Genomic DNA, 20,744 nt, shown 5'->3' on the forward strand with positions numbered 1-20,744 from the left:
AAGATTTAAAGTAGTAGAAGATATTTTTGAAATGCATGAAATTTCTCAAATCCCCCGTTTTCATAAGAACTTATATTTGAGGGATTTGCTGTAATATTATCATTATTTTTATTAGTATTATATTCTTTACTGCACATGAATATGCCGTTCCTGTACCATTTTCAGAGATTAAAATTTAAATTTTTTTTCCAGATAAATACACATTTCTTGGGATAAGCATTGTTGGTCAAAGCAATGACAAAGGAGATGGCGGGATTTATATCGGGTCAATCATGAAAGGGTAAAACGTTTTGCATTTGCTTGAATTTATTTTCAACATTTTTTTTTTCAAAACAGTATTTAATGGTTTAGGCATGGGGTAATTACTTGGTTGCTAGAATGCGAACTGCAATCGTTGCAAAATCGTCATTCAAACATCAAATATAAACACAAACCTGTAGTAACAGCTGTTTTTATTGATCTATCATTGCGCTATTACTTTTATATCACAGCTGTACTAATATTACCTTTGTAACATTTACAATGTGTTTCAACTAATATGTTTCACGATTCACAAAAAAGCTAACCAATCACGAACAAATTCACTAAAATATTTTTTTTATAAACACAAAATGTAGGGAACTTGTTTTGAATTTCCGGTAGGTGAAGCTTTCACCTATTCATATGTAGTGTTATTAACATATTAGGTTGAATTCTCCTGAACAGTGACGTTGTTTAAACGCCCATATTTGTGACGAATGATAGCATTATTTTTTACAATTATCAAAGTTTGGGGCAAATCCATAGGAAGCTCGGTGAAAATATAAACTAATGAAAGAGACAGTGTTCTGACGAACACTTCTGTCTCCAAATGCTGAAAATTTTAAAGCAATTGATCCAGTAGTAAAAGAGAAAGGATAATAGCATTGTTATGTTTTCAACATCATGTAAAACAACAAAAATTTAATGAAGCGAGTACCTGTATCTAAAACTTAAAACTTGTGTTTATATTTCAGAGGTGCTGTTGCAGCAGATGGAAGAGTGGAACCTGGTGATATGTTATTGCAAGTCAACGATAAAAACTTTGAAAATATGAGCAACGATGATGCTGTCAGAGTCCTAAGAGATATTGTACATAAACCAGGGTAAGAGTTTTATTGAATATACTTCAGCGCTTGATTTGATAATAAATGCAAAGTTATTGCTCGAATCAAGTTCTGATCACTAAACTCCAAGTGAAGTGGAGAGAGTACTGATAGAAGAAATGCCATCCACCAGTGATGTGCTGATATATATGGTCTCCATAAAGTCTTAAAATTGCAAAGGGAATATATTGATACCATATATTGTTTGGCCATCACAGATGTATTAAATGAAGTAAATATACTTACTAAACAATTACTGATAAAAAAACAACAAACCTGGTTAGTGGTTACGATATATTGAGAACTGACTTCATAACAAAATTGAAATTGTAAAGCGACTTTATGGACACCCTGTATATTTATATAAAAAAATTGACAGGTTTGTTAGCAAATAGCATTACATTATGCACAAGTTGAATGGATTTGTCCATAAGATTTACAATTTGGTATTATCAAGGTTTTCTAAGAAAGTTCAGTTCCTGTATTCTGTTTGTCAAAATTTGATATTTCATGATTAAACGAAATTAATATTTATTTTAATTACCACGTTTTTTATCAGTTGGATTTATGTAATCACATATGTATTTGACTTTATCTGTATTTTTCTGAATATGTAGCCTTCAAAGCCTGATATTTTATTATGGACTATTGTGTAAATAAAAGACAAATTTCAGAGTACCATAAAATTTCAATTTTATAATTTCCTCTTTTAATGTTTTTGAAATGTGGCTTCTAAAGCAGTTTTATATTTTATTACAGACAATGATAGCTTGATAAGAGATAAATTTCTGAGTGACATAAAATTTCTCCAGTTCATATTTTTTCATTCTCTTCTTTTCAGACCTATCACATTAACAGTAGCAAAATGTTGGGATCCGAATCCAAATTACTTCACCGTACCCAAGTACGAACCAGTTCAACCAATAGATCCTGCTGCTTGGGTCAATCATACTGCTGTTGTAACAGGTAATATATTAAGGTGGAGCTCTTATTTATTCAAAACTGATAAGACTGCTCAGTTAATGATAATCCAAAACTTGGGGCTCCCGAAGTATGCGAACCAAGATGGCGGACATCGGAATGTGATATGTGTACTAGGTTAGGGTTAGGCCATAATTTTAGGTATAAATACTACGGGAGGCTCTTGGCTAGTCTTCAAACTGATAATAGGACTAAAATAAGGAAAATTGGTAAAAAATTATCGCCTAACCCTAACCTGTTACCCATGTTACGTTCCGATGTCTGCCATCTTGGTTCGCATACTTCGGGAGCACCCAAAACTTTATGTCCGATTGTGAGTTCATGTGGTGGTTTTAAGGTCCAAGCTTCCGAAAACAAATAACTGGACTCTCGGGTTGATGAGTAGTAGTTATTTTGTGTGCATGATAATTTAAAATTTCATGCCATAAAGGAGGGAGATAGGACTACCTGATTGTATGACGAACCGGCAGACCACGGCCTGTCTACGTACTCTACTGACTCGCTGTCTTGATTTACGTTCTGCATAGTTTTGTTCGGTGCGCTTTGGAATCATTTGTCGTTTTCATTTTGCGTGCAACAGGGTCATAATCTATCTCACTTTTATCTTCTGTTGCATCTCCAATTATAAACTCACATGTGCAGTTAGTTTTTGAGTGGTAAGCATCATTGTCCACCCTTTTATTATATGAAACGTTAATGTTTTGGGATTCATGAATTGGACGATATCATAAACGCTATTTTAAATAATGCCTCACATTTCAGGTTATCTATAGCAGAGGTGTGCAACAGGCGGGTGAGTGCCACAACTCGGCCCTCCAAAACATTTAGTGTTGCCTATGTCAACACTCGGATTTTTTTCCCATCGGGCATAGAATCCTAATTCGACAGTTTATGTTTGAAAAGGCGCTCACATGAGTAAAAGTACATAATGTTCTTTTGGTCCTGTCACTGCATTAAATTTTTGGATGTTTTGTCCGGTGGATTAATTAATGCACGGCTTAGCAATAGCCGCATTCTCTTGCCTTTTCCACTGATTTTTTGTGTGGCTCTGCTAGATGTCTGAAGTTGTTTATATTATGACCCACTGACAAAAATGTTGCACACCACTGATCTATAGCAAACTTCTTGCATTGCAATCCTACATTTTTTCACTCAACTTCACTAAACATTTATCGTTTTGTTCAAGGCGGCTTTCAAGGTCCATCACCAGCAATTAGTTCAAATCTCACAGAAACAAGTTCAGATACGATGGCGAGTTCATTACCAGAGTCTGAGAGTAAGTTGATTTCATACTCTGTCATCTGTTGTTCGAGCTAGTAAAATTGGCAAAATCTTGATGCCAGGACTGAGGAACAAAATGTAAAAAATCTATAGATATTTTCAACAAAATCATAAGTGTGCAATCGAAAATTCTTAACTGCAAGGCTTGAACTAGGCTAATTGTTTTTTTTACTGACAGTTTTCATAACAAAAGACAAGTATGCTGTAACTTTCAAATTGTTCTTTTTCCATGAAATTATTGGTTTAAAAATCATGGCCTAATTTTGAATCAAACTAGTCAAAATATTCAACTTTTCGGTGCCAGTAATTTAGACTCCAGGGTTAAAATTTACAATTGAAATGAATTATAATGAATGCTTATCATAAGCATGATTTGTGTTGTTGGAACTCAAGTCAAAATACTGTGAACTCTGTACCAGAGTCAGTGTTTTGAATAACCCAGAGATCATTGAAACTTTTCTCTGACTAAACAGCCCTTCTTTGAATAGCCGCAGTATTCTCGTCTGATGTCATTATCTTTTTCTACTCAGGACGTTTCCTTTCCTACGTTATTGTTCCGTACTCTAACGTTATCTTTTTGTACTCTTAACGTTATATTTTTCTACTCAGGATACGATCAAATGCCGCTATCGATACACTCAGCAATGACATCTGTAGTTCGGACACTGAAGACACCAAACAGTGGATTGGATATCAAGACAAGGATGTGGTTGAAAATTACTATTCCTGATGCGTTTATAGGTAAGTGAACTTCTAGAGAGTGATATTGGAATACAAAGTTAGTATGTGGGGTTCTCGGAGCATGAGCACGTCAAAATCTAGCAGCGAATGATAGATATAGTGACATAGTTATTCAAAATAAGCAAAGTTGGGGTAAAATATCAAGCCTTCGGAAGAAGTAAAAAAAAATGTTCAGGTTGTAGCAGCAACATTCTAGCAAAGAAAGCCATAGGTGAATTTTTAATATGAAAACTTTATTTTTTGAATAGACATGACACTGACATATTTAAATAAAATGACTTCTTTTGGGGCTCCCCAAGTATGCGAACCAAGATGGCGGACATCGGAATGTAATATGTGTACTAGGTTAGGGTTAGGCCATAATTTTAGGTATAAATACTACGGGAGGCTCTTGGCTAGTCTTCGAACTGTAGTAGGACTAAAATAAGGAAAATTGGAAAAAAATTATCGCCTAACCCTAACCTGTTACCCATGTTACGTTCCGATGTCCGCCATCTTGGTTCGCATACTTCGGGAGCACCCTTCTTTTAATACAAAGAGAGCAACGCAGTCAATACACTTGATTTAATTTTTGTAAAAATTGCTGATTTTACAAATTCCCGAGCAAAATGATTTTAAATTAGTTACGAGAGCTACTTGACATTGCTTTAGTTTCAATGATACTTGAAGGTTAATTGAAGGACTTTTAACTCGGGTCAAATATGTGATGTATGTAGGTCAGACGATATTTTCTTTGTAATACAAATGAAATAATAAGATTTTTATTTTTTTTTTAACTTATAAATTTTATTTTTCTTATTGAATGAATTTGTTTTAATCCCTTGAATCACGTTTAATTTCACCCCTACTTCACTGACCTATTGAGAATTTGTTCGCCATTTAATGTTGTTAGCCAAGATTTCAAAAATGAGACTGTTTTGGTATTGTCTTAACTAGGGCCGATAAACTTAAGTTTAGAATATAATATAGATAGCAATGTGCAATATTCACCCGGGTGTATCAATAGAAGGCTTAATGCTTAGAGAAGTTTTGAAATATATCTTTGCTCAAAACAGCTTTTTAAAGATTCTTCCTTAATTAAAACATGAAATACATTTTATACAATCCTCCATAACTAACCTAATTTTATGGAAAATTGACTGGAGACGTCCAACAGTGATGGAATGCTGCTACATTGTTTGACCTTTATTCCACTGAAATATTAATGCATTTGATGTTTACTGTGTTTGCTAGATAATTTCACGCATGATCTTGTAAATTAGGTGGTTTCTGGAAATCAGCTACTGTTAAATGAACTAAATATTCTAGAATGTACTCTCTGTAAAAAAGTGGAAGAGAGTAATCGTTAAATTGATTAAAATAGTCTTTTTCATGCGAATGATTGCTATTCCATTAAACACAATTTCAATATATAAATGTAATAAATAACTTGTCCATATGTGCCCTAATAAGAAAAAATTTCTTTGAAACATTGATAAATTGTGTTTTACTGCTTAACTGTTTGGTCTTGTATCATTTTATATTATAGAATTATCATTTTATGCTCAAATAAACATATCATAGAATTTATGTCGTTCTTTACAAACCAAACGCCCAATTCAAATCTTATTATACAACAAAATATCCCATTCCCAGAACCGAATACCAAATTCACATCTTACAGCATAATTTTATAGGTGCTTAGTAGACTTCCATAAACATATAGTTAATCGATTTGTTAGACAAATTTAGGTAAATAATTTGAAAGTTCAAAAATTATATCCTTATCAATTTATTACAGATTAATTAATCAAAGAATAGCAAATAATAAGCAGGTGTAAAAGGAAAATCATTATGATCTACAATTATTATTAACCAACTTAAAGTAAATATAACTATCAGTGAGACTAACTCTCAATGCGGCCTCAATGCCTTCGTGGTAGTGGATCCGTAAGAGTATAATGCAAGGATGCTGTAGCAGGAATAAAAATGCTACACTAAGCAATTTAGTTCTGCACACTAACACTAATGTATTTCTGTAACGTTTTGTCTGAACAAAATAAGACGAAACATTACAGGAATACATCTGTGTTAGTGTGCAGCAGGGCTCTGGAATTGCATAGTTAAATTAGATAGTAATTATAAATTTATGACTAAATATATTCTTTTTGATTAACAGGCTCAGATCTTGTAGAATGGTTGAGTCAGAATGTGGAAGGTCTTCAAGATCGTAAAGACGCTCGACAGTACGCTTCGAATTTATTGAAAGCAGGATACATCAGACACACAGTCAATAAAACAAAATTTTCTGAGCAGTGTTATTATGTATTTGGAGAATACAATGGAGCTCAAATACATAAAGGTGTGTATGCTGAATAAATAGTTGATTTTCTTTGTATTTGTGAGATAAATAAATAGGACGCTGGTGGATTTGTATTGGTGGCAATAATTATATTTTGCTAATTTTGAAATCCGCGACTTGCAATATTTTTTTATTTGTTGGAGTTGTCAAACCTTGCTAAAACATGCAAAAACCCCAAAAAACACCAAAAACTTTGCAAAAACGTGCTGGCTTGGAGTCATATTTCATATTTATAAAGTCCAAGAATTGCAATTTAAATTCATTGGAGGTGAATTTTAGACCTTCATATGTCAGAGGTCGAAGGTGAAATTTGTCTGAAACTTAAAATAAGCTTGCAAACCTCCTGGTTTTCATAATTTTTCTATTAGAAGTTTCCTCACTAGAGTTGGAGTCGATTTTTGAGTTTTTTTTAAAGGAGTCCAGTAAGAGATTATTCTAATTCCACAGCTATCACAAAAAAATAAAATCTTTATTCAATTCAGGAAATGTTATTGATCAATATCTCATATGAGTAAAAACAAATATCATAATAATATTCATTAGCTTTTGAAGGCTTACTTTCATTTGATTTTTCACCAACTTTATTTTTTTTATTTTTTTTTTGGAATTTACTGCCCAAATACATTTACCTATAATGGCCTGAGATGTCACAATTTAGTTCTATGCTATATAATTACCGTATATGCTTGTTTTACCGCCCGATCTTGATTAAGGGCCCGTTTGAATAGCCACCCGTGTGAACAGAACATAAAAATAAATAAGGGGCGGTGCTTGAATACCCGCCTGATGTAAAAGCTGATTTTTCAGTGGTAGAGAACAATAGGAAATAAGAAGCGCTTTTGTCACAACGCTGTTGAATTTTAAGCGCCGGTATAGATAACACTCACTTAAATTTTATTTTTTGTATAACACTCACGCCTTAGTACATAGTAGTACATAACAGTACATAACAGATAGCATTGAATACTTAACACCATGGTTCTCAAACTAGGCGTCGCGACGCCCAAGTGCGTCGATTCAATATTGATACGACGTCGCAAAACTTTTCTTCTTTTGCGGATTTGTACCTGCGGTGCATAGAAAAAGTCAAAATTTTCGTTATTCTCGTTCAAATCCTATTTGAGAACTGGAAATAAGAATATATTAACTGTTGTAACGATCGAAAATAACAAGCGCACGTGCTTGAATAAGGGTCGGTTTGAATAAGGGCCCGGTTAGTGAGTTGGTTGAAAAAAATATGGGCCCGGGCTACAAAACGAGCAAATACGGTAGGCTATAATATACCTCTCTTCAAATGCATTACTAATAATAGTATAGGAAATAGTGCTGTTTGTACAATTGTCGGCACTCCAATATTATATGTACCAGGTTAGGGTTAGGCCATATTTTTATTCCGATTTTCCTTATTTTAGTTCTATTACAAGTTAGGGGACTGTCTGTGTTAGCCAAGTGAATATACCGCCTGACCATAGCAATCAATCTGCCCAGTGAGCCCAAATACCCCTTAAGTATTAATAATATTTCATGACAATGTCTTTTTCTAAATTTGATGCTGTGTCGTGCTGTTTAACCACAAATGTTGTTAAACAAATATATATTTGTTGTTTTGACTACTTCAGTAAATACATAGTCAATCACTCAGACACACCTGTTAAGTATATATATTCTTATAGTAAGCTTATTCCGGTTATTAGAAAACGGTACAGATAGGTCCAAAATATTTAATTAAATTAACTTCTAAAATATTGGATAAACGCATTGTTTTGAGACAGTTGAAACTACTGTTTCCGGTTTTTTGTTGAATTAATTTTTGTTGAAATTGAAATTTTTTTTGTCTGATGATAAATAATGATGAATCTCCTTCATATGTCTAATATGTATGCATTTCACTCTAGACAAGGCTTCGTATAAGCAGCCCTGATATAGAAGCTTCCAGAGTTTTTTGGGCCTATTTAATTCCTTGCACTCTTCTGACTCTTGGGGGGTTGTTGGGCATGATATTTTAATCTGCAGTGTCAACATAGCTTTTCCACTTCAATGATGCACCTAAAGCATACCATGCGCTTTTTGTACAATATTAGGAATAAATGGTGCACTTTAATTTGTAACCTACGAGTTCATCCTAAGTGTTTTAAGAGACTTGCTGCAACTAAAGTTAATGTGCAGCAAGACTCTTGATTCACTTAGGATAGTTATCTTCACGCTTGCTTCAGCATCCTTGCGTTATATGCATCAGATCCACCGACACAAAAGCATAAGAGAAGGATAAGTAGTTAGTCTCGCAGAAACTAAACCATTAGCGCTATGAGTTCGTGTTACCCATTCATCTTTTTATAAAATATGATATTTTTCAGATATTGGGAACTTGTCACTCGGAGACTCGAATAGTGAACACGGTTCGGATATGCTGGGTCCACTTCCCAGTTCTGGATCTTGGCCGAATGTACATGGGGGTCACCCGTACCCCACATTCAACAACATGCAGTATAACAACCCCTATCACCCTGATGGAGGCCCCAAACAAGATTTCCCTGTTGCAGGAAACCATCCACCCCCTCCTTTATATGGGGGATCAGTACACAGTGATGTAGATAGTAAGTTGAATTTTTGTTATTAACTGCTGCGTGCTACTGCTCAATAACCAGCTTTGATTCACAATGGCTCACCTTCCCCACCAAAACAGTGTGCTCACTCATATTCGTGTACAAATGTTTGGGTACTCCCATAGTGTGTGTACCAGGTAAGGATTAGGCCAAAATTTTCATTCCGATATTCCTTATTTTAGTTTCATTACGAGTTCGGGTCAGCCAAGTGAATAAACCCCTGCCCATAGGCTCTCGGCCCCTTTACACAACTTGATGTAAAATAGGTGAACAAAATTAGTTACCTCCATATTGGTACATACACTTTTGGAGCACCCAACCTTGCATGTCACTGCTCAAAAGCCAACTTTGGTTCCTTGCGGCTTCCCTTCCTCAGTAAAACAGTATGCTTACTTTTTCTCGTGTTTGCGTTTGATTGTTTTTACCGGTTTTAAAAAATCGGCTAAGTGTGCTATTAAATAGACTTGAGTGAATTCCATACCAAGACTGGATATTAGTTGTTCAATGATAATTTGACATACTGTTGATAGCAGAAACAGTTTTCTTAGTCTAAAAATTTTGAATTTCCAAGACTGGATATTAGTTTGTTAGTTGTTCAAACATAAAAGTATGAGTTTACTACTGTAAGTAGTAGAAACAGTTGTCTAAGCCTCAATCTCTAGTTTCATGCATTTCACACTAATGAACTTTAAATAAAATAAATCTGTTTTATGTCTTGCCATCATATATGAAATGATTAAATTTACCTATTTCTAAATGAAATGACCTATACTAAATTCTTCTTAAAATGATGAATCAATTTCAGATATATTTATGCTCCATTCATTTTTAGACATCTCTGGGTAAAAATTTGTGACTTTTGCTGGCGTAAATTACTGTTACTACCCACATATGTTCCAAGTCTTTTTAGTCTCGGAAATTCAATTTCAGACCTGTTTTCTAGTTAGTATTTTCTTTAGACTTCCAGCACTATTTTTAATAGTTCAAAATCTTATTCATTTTTCAGCTCTCAGTATTCATAGTGGCAGCACATACAGTGGGATGCCTATGGTTCCAGTAGCAGGTCCATACAACAGTATGCCACATGCCAATCATCATAGACTGAGTGGGGATTCTGGAAGCGATCGGGCGAGTAGTCGACATAGTGGACGAAGTGGGAATCGTCGAGATAGTCCAGCTGGGGGAAATAGTGATCGATTGAGTGACAGAGGCTCTGATAGAACAACACATTCACAACACACTTTACAATCACAGGTTGGTTTTGTTTTTTATTTTTCAGCGATCATAGTTTAGGATCTTTTTGTTATGAAACATTGTAATTTATACTGGGTAACTGAGACACTTGTATAGTAGATTTTTTTATGAAAAAGTTCAGTCAAGGATTTTTACTTATGGACTTTAATGTATTTGAATAGATGATTTTAAAATTCAAAATGTGTTCTATCTCCTTTGCGAGTACAATATGGTCAAAAACTCGCTTTCAATATGAAGAAAATTTTTATGTTTTTTTTTTAATCATCGCTACTGGTATCAAGTATGGGCGATGGTTCATTGTAGGATAGACCGATGAAGTAATATTTTCCAATGTCCTTCTATTCTATTAAATTTTGGAATTTTAAAAAGGGTTATCTGGAATAGTTTTAGCGCACCTTAATTGTAATCATTCATCATTGCTACCAATTTAACTCTAGCCTCATTTCTATGCAATAGTTACTTTTTGTTCAAAAATCGTTTCTCATAAACTTCTCTCCACATCCTTTACATCTTCCTTCAATCTTTTTCAATTTGCTCTATTTTCTCTATTTCTTATTGCTGTTTCTGTTTTATTCAGAAATTTGTTCTATGTTCCAAACATGGTCTCTCTCTCTGATGTTTTTGTCCAAATTGGGGCATTACATAGCCGAAATCTAACTATCAACAACCTTGAAACAAGTTGTTTGTACTGAATTCCCTTCTCAACTCTCTATATTTTTCATCCGATGTAGCATTGCAATTATTCAGGCGTCATAAATTAGTCTAATAATCATTTCCTATAATTATTCATTGCTGATGTTTATTTCATTCATTTTTCACCTAATAATTAAGTAGACTTACGCACAATTTTGTGAACTATTTTCCAGCGACCTACTACGTGACGAGATGAAATCACCAGGTAGTGTATTATTGCATCATCATTGTTGTGATGTCATCAAACATGGCTGACGAGCATGTTCGAATAACTTCATATTATAACCAATTAACATGTTTTAAATTGGTTCTCGTGAATGTCATTGTCAATGTTTGAATCGTTTAGAAGCCTAAACAACGTATATCTGTAAATCGCAATTAATAGCGGATTAATCATTATATTTGCCTGGAAATCTGCGATAATGAAAAATCACAATTTTGCTTTAATGTTGCAAGTAATCACAATATTAGGTACTTCTGTAGTATGTGAACCAAGACGGCGGACACTGGAACGTAGTGTGTGTACCAGGTTAGGGTTAGGCCATAATTTCAGGTACAAATACTACAGGAGTCACTTGGCTATTCCCCAAACTCGTAATAGAACTGGAAATAAGGAAAATTGGAATAAAATTGTGGTCTTACCCTAATCTGGTACACATACTATGTTCAGGGGTCCGCCAATCTTGGTTCACATACTACGGGAGCGAGCACCCAACATTGTTCCCAAACCATGTACAATATCCGAATATTTTAAATTCAACAATGACAATTTTAGTTTTAATAATTCATTAATTTTGAATTCCCAGTCTTCCAAAACAGTTGGCCCATAATGATAGCAGATACATAAAGATATCTGCTTGTATAAAACCATGTTCAAAGTGTAAATGTAAAAACGCCTTATAAAATTTCTACCATTTAACAATTTCCAAAAAATCTCTCTCACAGAAATATCCTTATTTCGTAACGAAATGCTGTATTTTGAATTCAACTAGATTCGTTCTCGTTTTATTTGTGCCAACCTAATTCTGTGGAATTCCCACAACGTAACGCTTTCCCAAAATACCGCAAGGATTTTGGTGTTCGTTGCTGCTTACTATCTTCATGATTAGAAGAAGCTCTGAGTCTAACATCAAAAATAAAATGCAATATTTTAGTATCTGGGTAAGTATTTTAGTGGTTCTCAAACTTTTCAAAGCCACGCCTAGAAGCGCCTTTTTAGAATTTGTCAAGTCTCGCGCCCCACATCAAAAATAACTAGCTAACAATAAGTAGTGAGGCGAAAGTATGTTTTATCAAAAAAATATGTGAATGGAACGGAAATAATGAAATAAATGAAAAGTTTTGAAATGCACGGTAAATATCCAAAATAAGGCAGGCGAGATAAATCTAACAAATATTTTCAATTTTAATTAGCTTAACACCCTCCTTTTGGGGCGCCTCACTGTTTGAGAACTACTGAAGTAGATGGTTACCTTAGCGGTAACGCAAATAAATTGTATGAAATTGCCACCTACAGCTTTGGTAGTATGAATGTTAGATGTTTAGAAATTTACTCAGGACTTATTTTCAGATTGTGAAATTTGAATTAATGAAAAATCAAGTTGATTTGATTTGTGTTTCAACGTCAAATGTTAGCGTGATTTAACAAAAAAAAAATTTTAAAAAAATCCTATAAGAAGAGTAATATTCAGTGGTATCCAAACTGAGGGCCAGTTACAGCCTTCGTAGCGATTTAATATAGCCCACCGAACTTGAGTTAAAATGTTTAAAACTTTGTTTTTACCTTTATGCGTTCTAGTAGATACCGCTAATTGGTAATTTCGAATATCTTTCCGCTTCTAATTTTGGCCCCCGGTCAATCAACTTTGATAACCATTGATATAAAGCAAAAATTTATTAGTCCTTCCCAATGAAGTTTATATCAAAATAATAAAAATGGCTTTTGAAATCATCACATAAACTCACCAAAAATTGAAGAAATGCAGATTCAATCCAAATACGTTCTAATTTTTTCAATATACAGCTTCCCAATGACATAAAGCATGTGCTTGAAGTTATTCGAACATGTATTTGCGTAACATGGAATGTCCATAACTCAATAATTTTTTTATAAAAAATTCTACGTTCAATTTATTTAATTATCATTTTATTTAATTGTTTCAAATCTGTGTCACAACAACATTAAGAGAAATACCAGAATGATATTTTTTGCATTTTCTGAAAAATAATTCTGTTTGTAAAGTTTTTGGACGTTCCATCACACAACGCAATGTTGTACATAATTGCCTGGTGTTAATGCTTGCTGATCATCATTGTCATGTCATAATTGGTTTCATTGTAAATATTACATCATGTGTGATCTATGATGTCATAGGTTCATCTATGAATTTTTTTTCCTGATTTTATCCAAATTTATATTTCAATGACAGTATTTTTGCACAGTTTTGCTCAAAGCAAGGCAAAATAAATACCTGCTTAAAAATTGGTAGTTGGTTATTTAAAGTCAGGGCCACTGAGGCACTAAAACCTGCAAAAATTACGAGCTTGCGGAGCATTTACAAAAAAAGTTTATTCAAATTTGGAAATGTTACAATCAACATAATAAGGAAAATTGAAGACTCTTGCCATTTGCGCACACTAACACAAATGTATTTCTGGAACGTTGAAAATAGTACAATGTATTAGACGAAGTATAAAACTGGTTGTAAAATGCTTGTCCAAAGAAGTCTGATGTCGGTCAGATGAAATGTTACAGAAATACATTTGTGTTCGTGTGCGATAAAACCTTTGAATTGAAAAGAATATCTGTGCGTTACATGCATAGGGATTCATTTGCACAAAGGCATATAGCAAGGAAAGGTAGTTAATTTCACCTAACCCCAAGCTATCCTTAAAAAAAACTCTCATTTCTTAATGCCTCATGAAGGCCTGGATGTAATGGTCGCTTAGCCTCTAAATCTACTCAATTGGAGATTTGCTAGTTTGAAATCCTACTGTAAGATGATTGGTGCGCCATTCATACATACAAGGTTTCCAAAGATCTTTTGATTACTCTTTCGACTGTTTGACTCCGATTATACACGGGGTGTCCATAAAGTTTCTTTGCAATTTCAATTTTGGTATGAAGTCGTTTCTCAATATATAATAACCACGTTTGTTGTTTTCTAATCAGTAATTGTTTAGGTATTTTTACTTCATTCAATACATCTATGAGGGCCAAATCAAAATATGGCATCAATAAATTCCCCCCGCAGTTTTAAAAAAATTCAAGACTTTATGGACACCCCATACTTTTCAACTGGGGTTCCACGGGACTCTAGTGACTCCACATCGCTTTATCACATTTCTGTTCACCTGTGCTCATCGAAATCTCAAATGCTTTGGTGCATTCCATAGGATTTGTGGATTTGCTTTTTATCAATCATGAACATTGCATTGCTCCTATATCGCTTCACATAATTTGGTGGCTTGCGAATGATATATGGGTGCTGTGAGTTTTTTTTATTTTTTAAAGGACATTGATCTCAAAATATCCTTTTCATTTTCATAAGGATTCAACCTTGGCTTGAATAATGGATGGAATAACCTATGTTGTTCACTGTTATTTCTGTTTCAAGACCAGACTATGTTACTGTTACAGGTTATTGGGAAGGTTTTGCTCTTTAAAATGCAGTATATGTCCATGGTGTCTTCAAATTTTTGAAACTGCAAAGGGAATTTATCGATTACATATATTGTTTTGGCCCTCACAGATGCATTAAATGAAGTAAAAGTATTTGAACAATTACTGATTAAAAAACAACCAACCTGGTTAAGATATATTGAGAACTGACTTCATAACAAAATTGGAATTTTTAAGGGAATTTATGGACACTCTGTATATGTATCATTAGATACGGTACTTGTTTAGGAATTTATTCAGAGGGGAGATATAACATCTCTCCAAAAATCTAGATGCAAAACATTGACGCTTCGTTGATATTTCCTCTGTAATTTAATGTAAGTGGGTTTCCAATTGACCGGAAAAGTACATGGAAAAACCACATTTTTTTATTACATATAATTCGAAAATACGAAATTTTTATAATCTGTTTTATATATTGTGCATGTTGGGTGGCTTTTATCAAATTTACGATTTCAATTACCATTGTCGTTGTGTTCGTTTTCAGTCTTTATGTAATGTTCATTTGTTTCTAAATTCAAATTGACTCTATGTGGTTTTTATTTCATAAAAAAGCTGAAAATACTTATCCAGGAGTAGTTTTATTTTCATATTTGACAATTCTGAAATTCAAGACATTGTTTTTAAAATATTTAACATTCAATCCAATTCAAATCTGATTTTTGGCACCCTTTCTCCAACCATTGTAGAAATATACACAACTCATATTTAAACATTTCATATTTCAATCTTATTTGAAAAAATAAACCAAATTTTGTTTTTATTTTAGGTTTCTGAATCTGGAATGCGTCCAGGTCAATTTGTGCCTCACAATATGGCACAGCATTCTTCATACCCACATCACCACAACCCACACTACTCATCAGCGCCACCTATGGGCCAACCACCTATGATGGGGCCGCCACAAGGGTTCCCACCACCTCCGCTTATGGGACCCACCCAAAATCAAATGATGCCCCCACAAATGGGGGGCATTTCGCAGTCGCATTACTCTAGTAATACTACCTTACCTTATGGTGCAACTATGGCCGGAGGGGAACTGCGGCCGCCACTACCACCTAGAAGTCTGTCTGCTGTCCCACCTGAGATGTCTGGGAGTCGAAAATCATTTCAACAGGCGATGGGAAACCCATGTGAATTTTTTGTAGATGTTATGTGAATTCTTGTTGGTTTGGGGTTAAAGAAGATTATCCCGTTAAAGCTGCCATGGTGTGGAAAAGGAGATATACTAACTTCACATAGATTGTTTTCCATTAGACAATTTACAGAAATTTTTAGCCTTAACTCTTTTTACCTTAGTTTTATGTCAAAATACTGTCACAGACGTCAATACAGATATTTTATATACAATAGTACATATTGTCTATTCAAGTACATGCATTGGTGATATACTTATTAGAACTTATCTCAAAGCGATAACCTCGTATTAATTCTACTGCCGTAAAGTGTTCTGGGAACGTTTTCTCTTTTTATGTATGTATAGGTGAATCAAATACTAGGGTATCACTTGAATATTGAATCTAGCTCGCTGGAATTTTTTATAAAATTTCAAATTATTAGCAAGCGGTTCTATTAGGTTCTAGACATGGGAAGTAGGTTTCGATATATTATCTAAGTAACAATTTAATGAAATATCTCTAAGCTTGTTGTAAATATTCTGGACATCTAATGATATTTAGAGCAACGGAGTTGGTAAAACATGGTTTATGGTACAGTGTGCGTGGGTACATATGAAGGCATATTCTCTCTTTTGAGTAGATTTAGGTAAAAGATGGGTATTGCTTGTATCTTGGGTACTCCAAGTATTTGAACCAAGATGGCGGACACCGAAACGTTGTATGTGTACTAGGTTGGGGTTAGGCCATAATTTTAGGTACAAATACTACAGTAGTCACTTGGCTAGTCACCGAACTCTCAATTGAACTAAAAAAGGAAAATTGAAATAAAATTATGGCCTAACCCCCCTAACCTGGTACACATACAACATTCCGGTTTCCGCCATCTTGGTGCACATACTTCTGGAGTGCTCGTAAATCCGTAAATCTTTGAGCATCATGATTTTGAATCGAACTCGGAGCAATAAAGTTAGGTGATTGGTACAATTATAGTTTACGGTACAGTAAAGGCGCCCATGTTATTTTTCTGGTTATACAGATTCCTAAAATACCATTTTCATGTAGGCTACATACTCAATTCAAATTTCATTGATTAAATTTCTAAACTGGTATAGAATATTCCATTCTATTGATAAAAATTCATTCAAGGTAATTTGCTTTAGAGTTATTTTTTAAACTTTTGGCTCTACTCATGCTGTCATTATTATTTTTTCTTTTGAATTTTTTTTTGCATATTTTTTTCTTGTGCCATATATTTTTGCACAAATTCTTTTGACGGTGCAAAATGATGATTATTTCAGTCACTCTGCCTCATTTTTTTCTTTTGTCTGGATATATTTCACGAAATTAAGTCCCAGAGACTGGTGGAAATATTTCTGTATTTTGGTAAAAATTATATACGGTAATACTAAAGCTTTAATGGAAAAATGTATAAAACCCTGATATTGTCGTTTCTGTTTGTACATTAGTGGTTTTACAATTAAAATTAGTACATTAAAATTTCTAGTGAATTTTTATTAGCCTGGATTCTGTATGGGTTGTCTTAATACTTCGATTGTTGATCTGCGGATAATTTTTATAAGCGATATTGAGTTTTCTTCGACCAGACTCATCAAAACTAATTCGTCTCTCCAGTTTTGCTCTGTTTTTCTGTATTTATAAAGAGAGATAGCGATATGTGACTTTGAAATATATTTTAGTGGTTAGCCTGTGAGTAACATCATGTGGTGTTGGTCTTTCGTTTTATAAATTTTAATATCTGCTGAACTTTGAAAACTACATTATGATGATAACAATAAAGTTGTCCTTTATCAATATAACAATAGTTTTTCAAAACTTATCGAGTGTTTCAAATCAATTACTTTTAACAAAAAATCCATTGGATTTCTTTTATCATGATATTTCTAGTTTTTTTATAACATTTTATGCGTCGTTTTACCAATTTCATCTTTCGTTTTAGAGATTTCCTTTAGCTGCTTTTTTTTGCGGTATTACCTTCTTGCGGATGGTGCAAACATTTCTGCTTTTCTAGTTTATATTATGGGTGCTAAATTATGGGAAAACGTACAATATTAATACTTTTTCAATATAACCTGCTAAATAGTTCATTTAAACAGCAAAATGATTGAAATAATTAAGATATTTTTTGATGTTTAGTTTTTAGAATTGGATCCTTATATAAAATGAAACCCTGATGCAGAATTTCATTATTAGAACAGTTCAACAAAGTTAGTTTTTTGGAAATTTTGAAATTATTGCAACAAAATACGATGTATGCTAGACCTAAATTAAATCTCATTCACTATTGGTTATCGTTTCTCTGAAAAGGTCATTTTAATATTTGTTTTAAACTTGAAAGTTCTCCTAAACTAAATTTTTTCGGATGTTTATAGCAATAATGTAAGAAACCGATGTGAAGGGACCATCAATGATGTTTTATTTCAATTCCCAATCAAACCCTTATTTTGGAATGAATATGTTATATATATTGAGAAATGAATATTTTGTCACAGAGTGATCTGAAAATTTTAATAATGTGTTAAAGTACAAAAAACTTGAAAATTCAACTTTCAGACTTAAACAGTAACCCTGTTATTCTGACATCAATATTTTCAACGTGAATTCCATATGCTTTCTGAAATTCTGTCAAAAATATTATTTCTGTACAAAACACTTTGACTGTAATCCGTGTAAAATTTCATATTTTCAATTTTAGTAAAATGCTGATTTAGCACAGTATTAATGTTATTATATTAGTCTGTTTTATTTTTTTATTATCTGAAATCATGGTACGGTGCCTACTCTAGAATATTTTTATTTGTATGTTTAAAATCTCTTGTTTGTAAGTTAATTGCATTGTCATTTCTGACTTATTCGCACATGATTGGTCAATCACAAATTTGATCTGAGTAGCATGTTATAACTTCCACCATAACACTCTCACAGTGAATTTCCATGTCCAAAATGAAACAAATATTCTTGTATTCGGTTTAATTTATTCGGTATTGTCATTTCTGACTTATTTGACATGAATGATCTTAAACTACAAACTAGTGTTGTATAAGTATCACAAATTTTATTCAAGTAGTAATGTAATTTCCTCCTTCACAATGTTCTCACAGTAAATTCCCACCCAGTGATGAAAAATGGACAAATATTCTTCTATTCGGTTTAGAACAGTGGAACAAACCTTTTGAGTCGTGCCACGCCCCCTTTTTGAAATTTGCCAAGTCACACGCCCCACTTCAAAAATAATAACAATAAGCCTCAAATAACAGATAGTGAGGTGAAAGAATGTTTTTTCAAAAAACACGTTGAAAATATGTGAATGGAAGGTAAATATACAGAATAAAAAAATGCAAATATCCAAAATAAGGCGGGCAAGATCGAATCTAACAAATATTTTAATTTTTAATTAGCTCCACGCACCCTCAAAAAATTGTTTATGTCTCCCTCGTGGGCCGCGTCCCACTATTTGAGAATCGCTGGTTTAGAATATTTCTATTTAAAATTTGGATTCTCAGAGTGGAACAATAACTTTATTAAACTTCTGACAGTAGGAAAAGAATAAAAGCCAACACAAAGTTTATTTCTGCATTAATAACGTTTTGGAATTTACAATAATATTCTCAAAATTTCACCCTTGTAAAAAATACAGTGTAAAAAATACATTAAAAAAAAATATTTCAGAAATTATTAGAAATAAACTACCGAAAATATTCACTGCATGTTGGAATTAATAAGTAATTCTATATGAGCAACACATTTACGTCACAAATTTGCATTGCACTCTTATTGAATAATATTGCACATGTTACCCAGCAAATAAAGACTGTGTGATATTAAATCAGATCTTTGTTAGTTTCGTCGTCTCATAAAAACTGTTTACTTTATTAATTAAAGAAAATAACTTCTTATTATATTGAATTATAATTAAACTGGAAACTATATAAAGTCGTATTAATGTTAATAGCGTGGTTACCGTCTGTTTTCTCAAACATTATCTATCTAGAATTGTCATATTGGCAGAAGGAAGGTTGCCATTCTTATTCAGTTTTGATGTAATCTTCTTATCTTGAGATATCATTTTCATACTGATAACAAAGATAATCACTATTTCTTATCTTTGATAGAATCAAAGTTGTCAGAGAAAGCGCAAACGCTTTAAATATCACTTCATTGTCATTTATTGCCTGAATTTCATTGATATAATATTTTAATCTGCTATTATTTTTATTTCTTGTGGGATTTTACCTTGTTATTATTGAAACTAACGTTTTTATTACAATAAACTGTTCAAATTTTCCACCTTATGATGGTTTGTTGGATAGGTTCGCTTAGTGCAGACTCCAGTAGAGTTGTGGTACCATAAAAGCGCTATGGCGGTAGTTCCCGGCCGTTTATAGCTTGTGGCCCCACTTCCGGAGGATTTTAGCACTCATGGCCCCCTGTTTATCATTTGAGGGGTATCTATATGGTTATTTTGATTGGTAGATTCGAAATCGCATTACTGGTATGTTCAAACATTCATACTCAACAAAGTAAAAACACTCTGTGAAATTACCTTATCAATCAATAAAACTAGGAAGAACAGTGAGCTTTCTTGCAAAGGGTCAGTTCCTCCAACTGATCTGTGGACCTGTCCTTACTTTCTTCTGGCGTCTTTCAATCATCAACTGCAGCTTTTGAAATTGGCAAGAGACTTAGTCAACATATGAGTGCAAAACATTTACGGAACCAGGTTTCCCAAATGCTGTGGACCCTGCTTGCGAATCTTACTTTTGATGGACACCCATCCTATGCTGTATCAATTTCTGTGCCTAACAAACGAGAAAGGATGTTTCATTTAAATTTACTAGAAAAGCTTTGCAACATGTTCAGCATTTATGTATCGGCCTTAAGGACTCGCAACGAGTTTCATATGTAAAG

The 20,744-nt window shown here is 33.4% G+C and overlaps 1 protein-coding gene across 2 annotated transcripts in view; it reads left to right on the forward strand.

Moving 5' to 3' along the window:
- The window catches only part of LOC120328516 (segment polarity protein dishevelled homolog DVL-3-like), a 52,872-nt gene extending 32,751 nt beyond the window's left edge, over positions 1 to 20,121 (forward strand). Inside the window, exons 8-17 of one of the 2 annotated variants that reach the window (XM_039395029.2) lie at positions 193 to 280; positions 996 to 1,124; positions 1,966 to 2,090; positions 3,292 to 3,381; positions 3,996 to 4,127; positions 6,286 to 6,468; positions 8,823 to 9,062; positions 10,078 to 10,325; positions 11,192 to 11,223; positions 15,470 to 15,608. In XM_039395029.2, the coding sequence (XP_039250963.1) occupies positions 193 to 280; positions 996 to 1,124; positions 1,966 to 2,090; positions 3,292 to 3,381; positions 3,996 to 4,127; positions 6,286 to 6,468; positions 8,823 to 9,062; positions 10,078 to 10,325; positions 11,192 to 11,206 (1,250 nt within the window). In that variant the 3' untranslated portion in view covers positions 11,207 to 11,223; positions 15,470 to 15,608. Of the gene's footprint in view, positions 1 to 192; positions 281 to 995; positions 1,125 to 1,965; positions 2,091 to 3,291; positions 3,382 to 3,995; positions 4,128 to 6,285; positions 6,469 to 8,822; positions 9,063 to 10,077; positions 10,326 to 11,191; positions 11,224 to 15,469 lie in introns of both variants that reach the window. The other variant, XM_039395028.2, reaches the window with a different exon arrangement.
- Positions 20,122 to 20,744: the final 623 nt, after the last annotated feature.

This window comes from Styela clava, chromosome 7, assembly GCF_964204865.1.
Source record: "Styela clava chromosome 7, kaStyClav1.hap1.2, whole genome shotgun sequence".
In the NCBI taxonomy this organism is placed as follows: Eukaryota; Metazoa; Chordata; class Ascidiacea; order Stolidobranchia; family Styelidae; genus Styela; species Styela clava.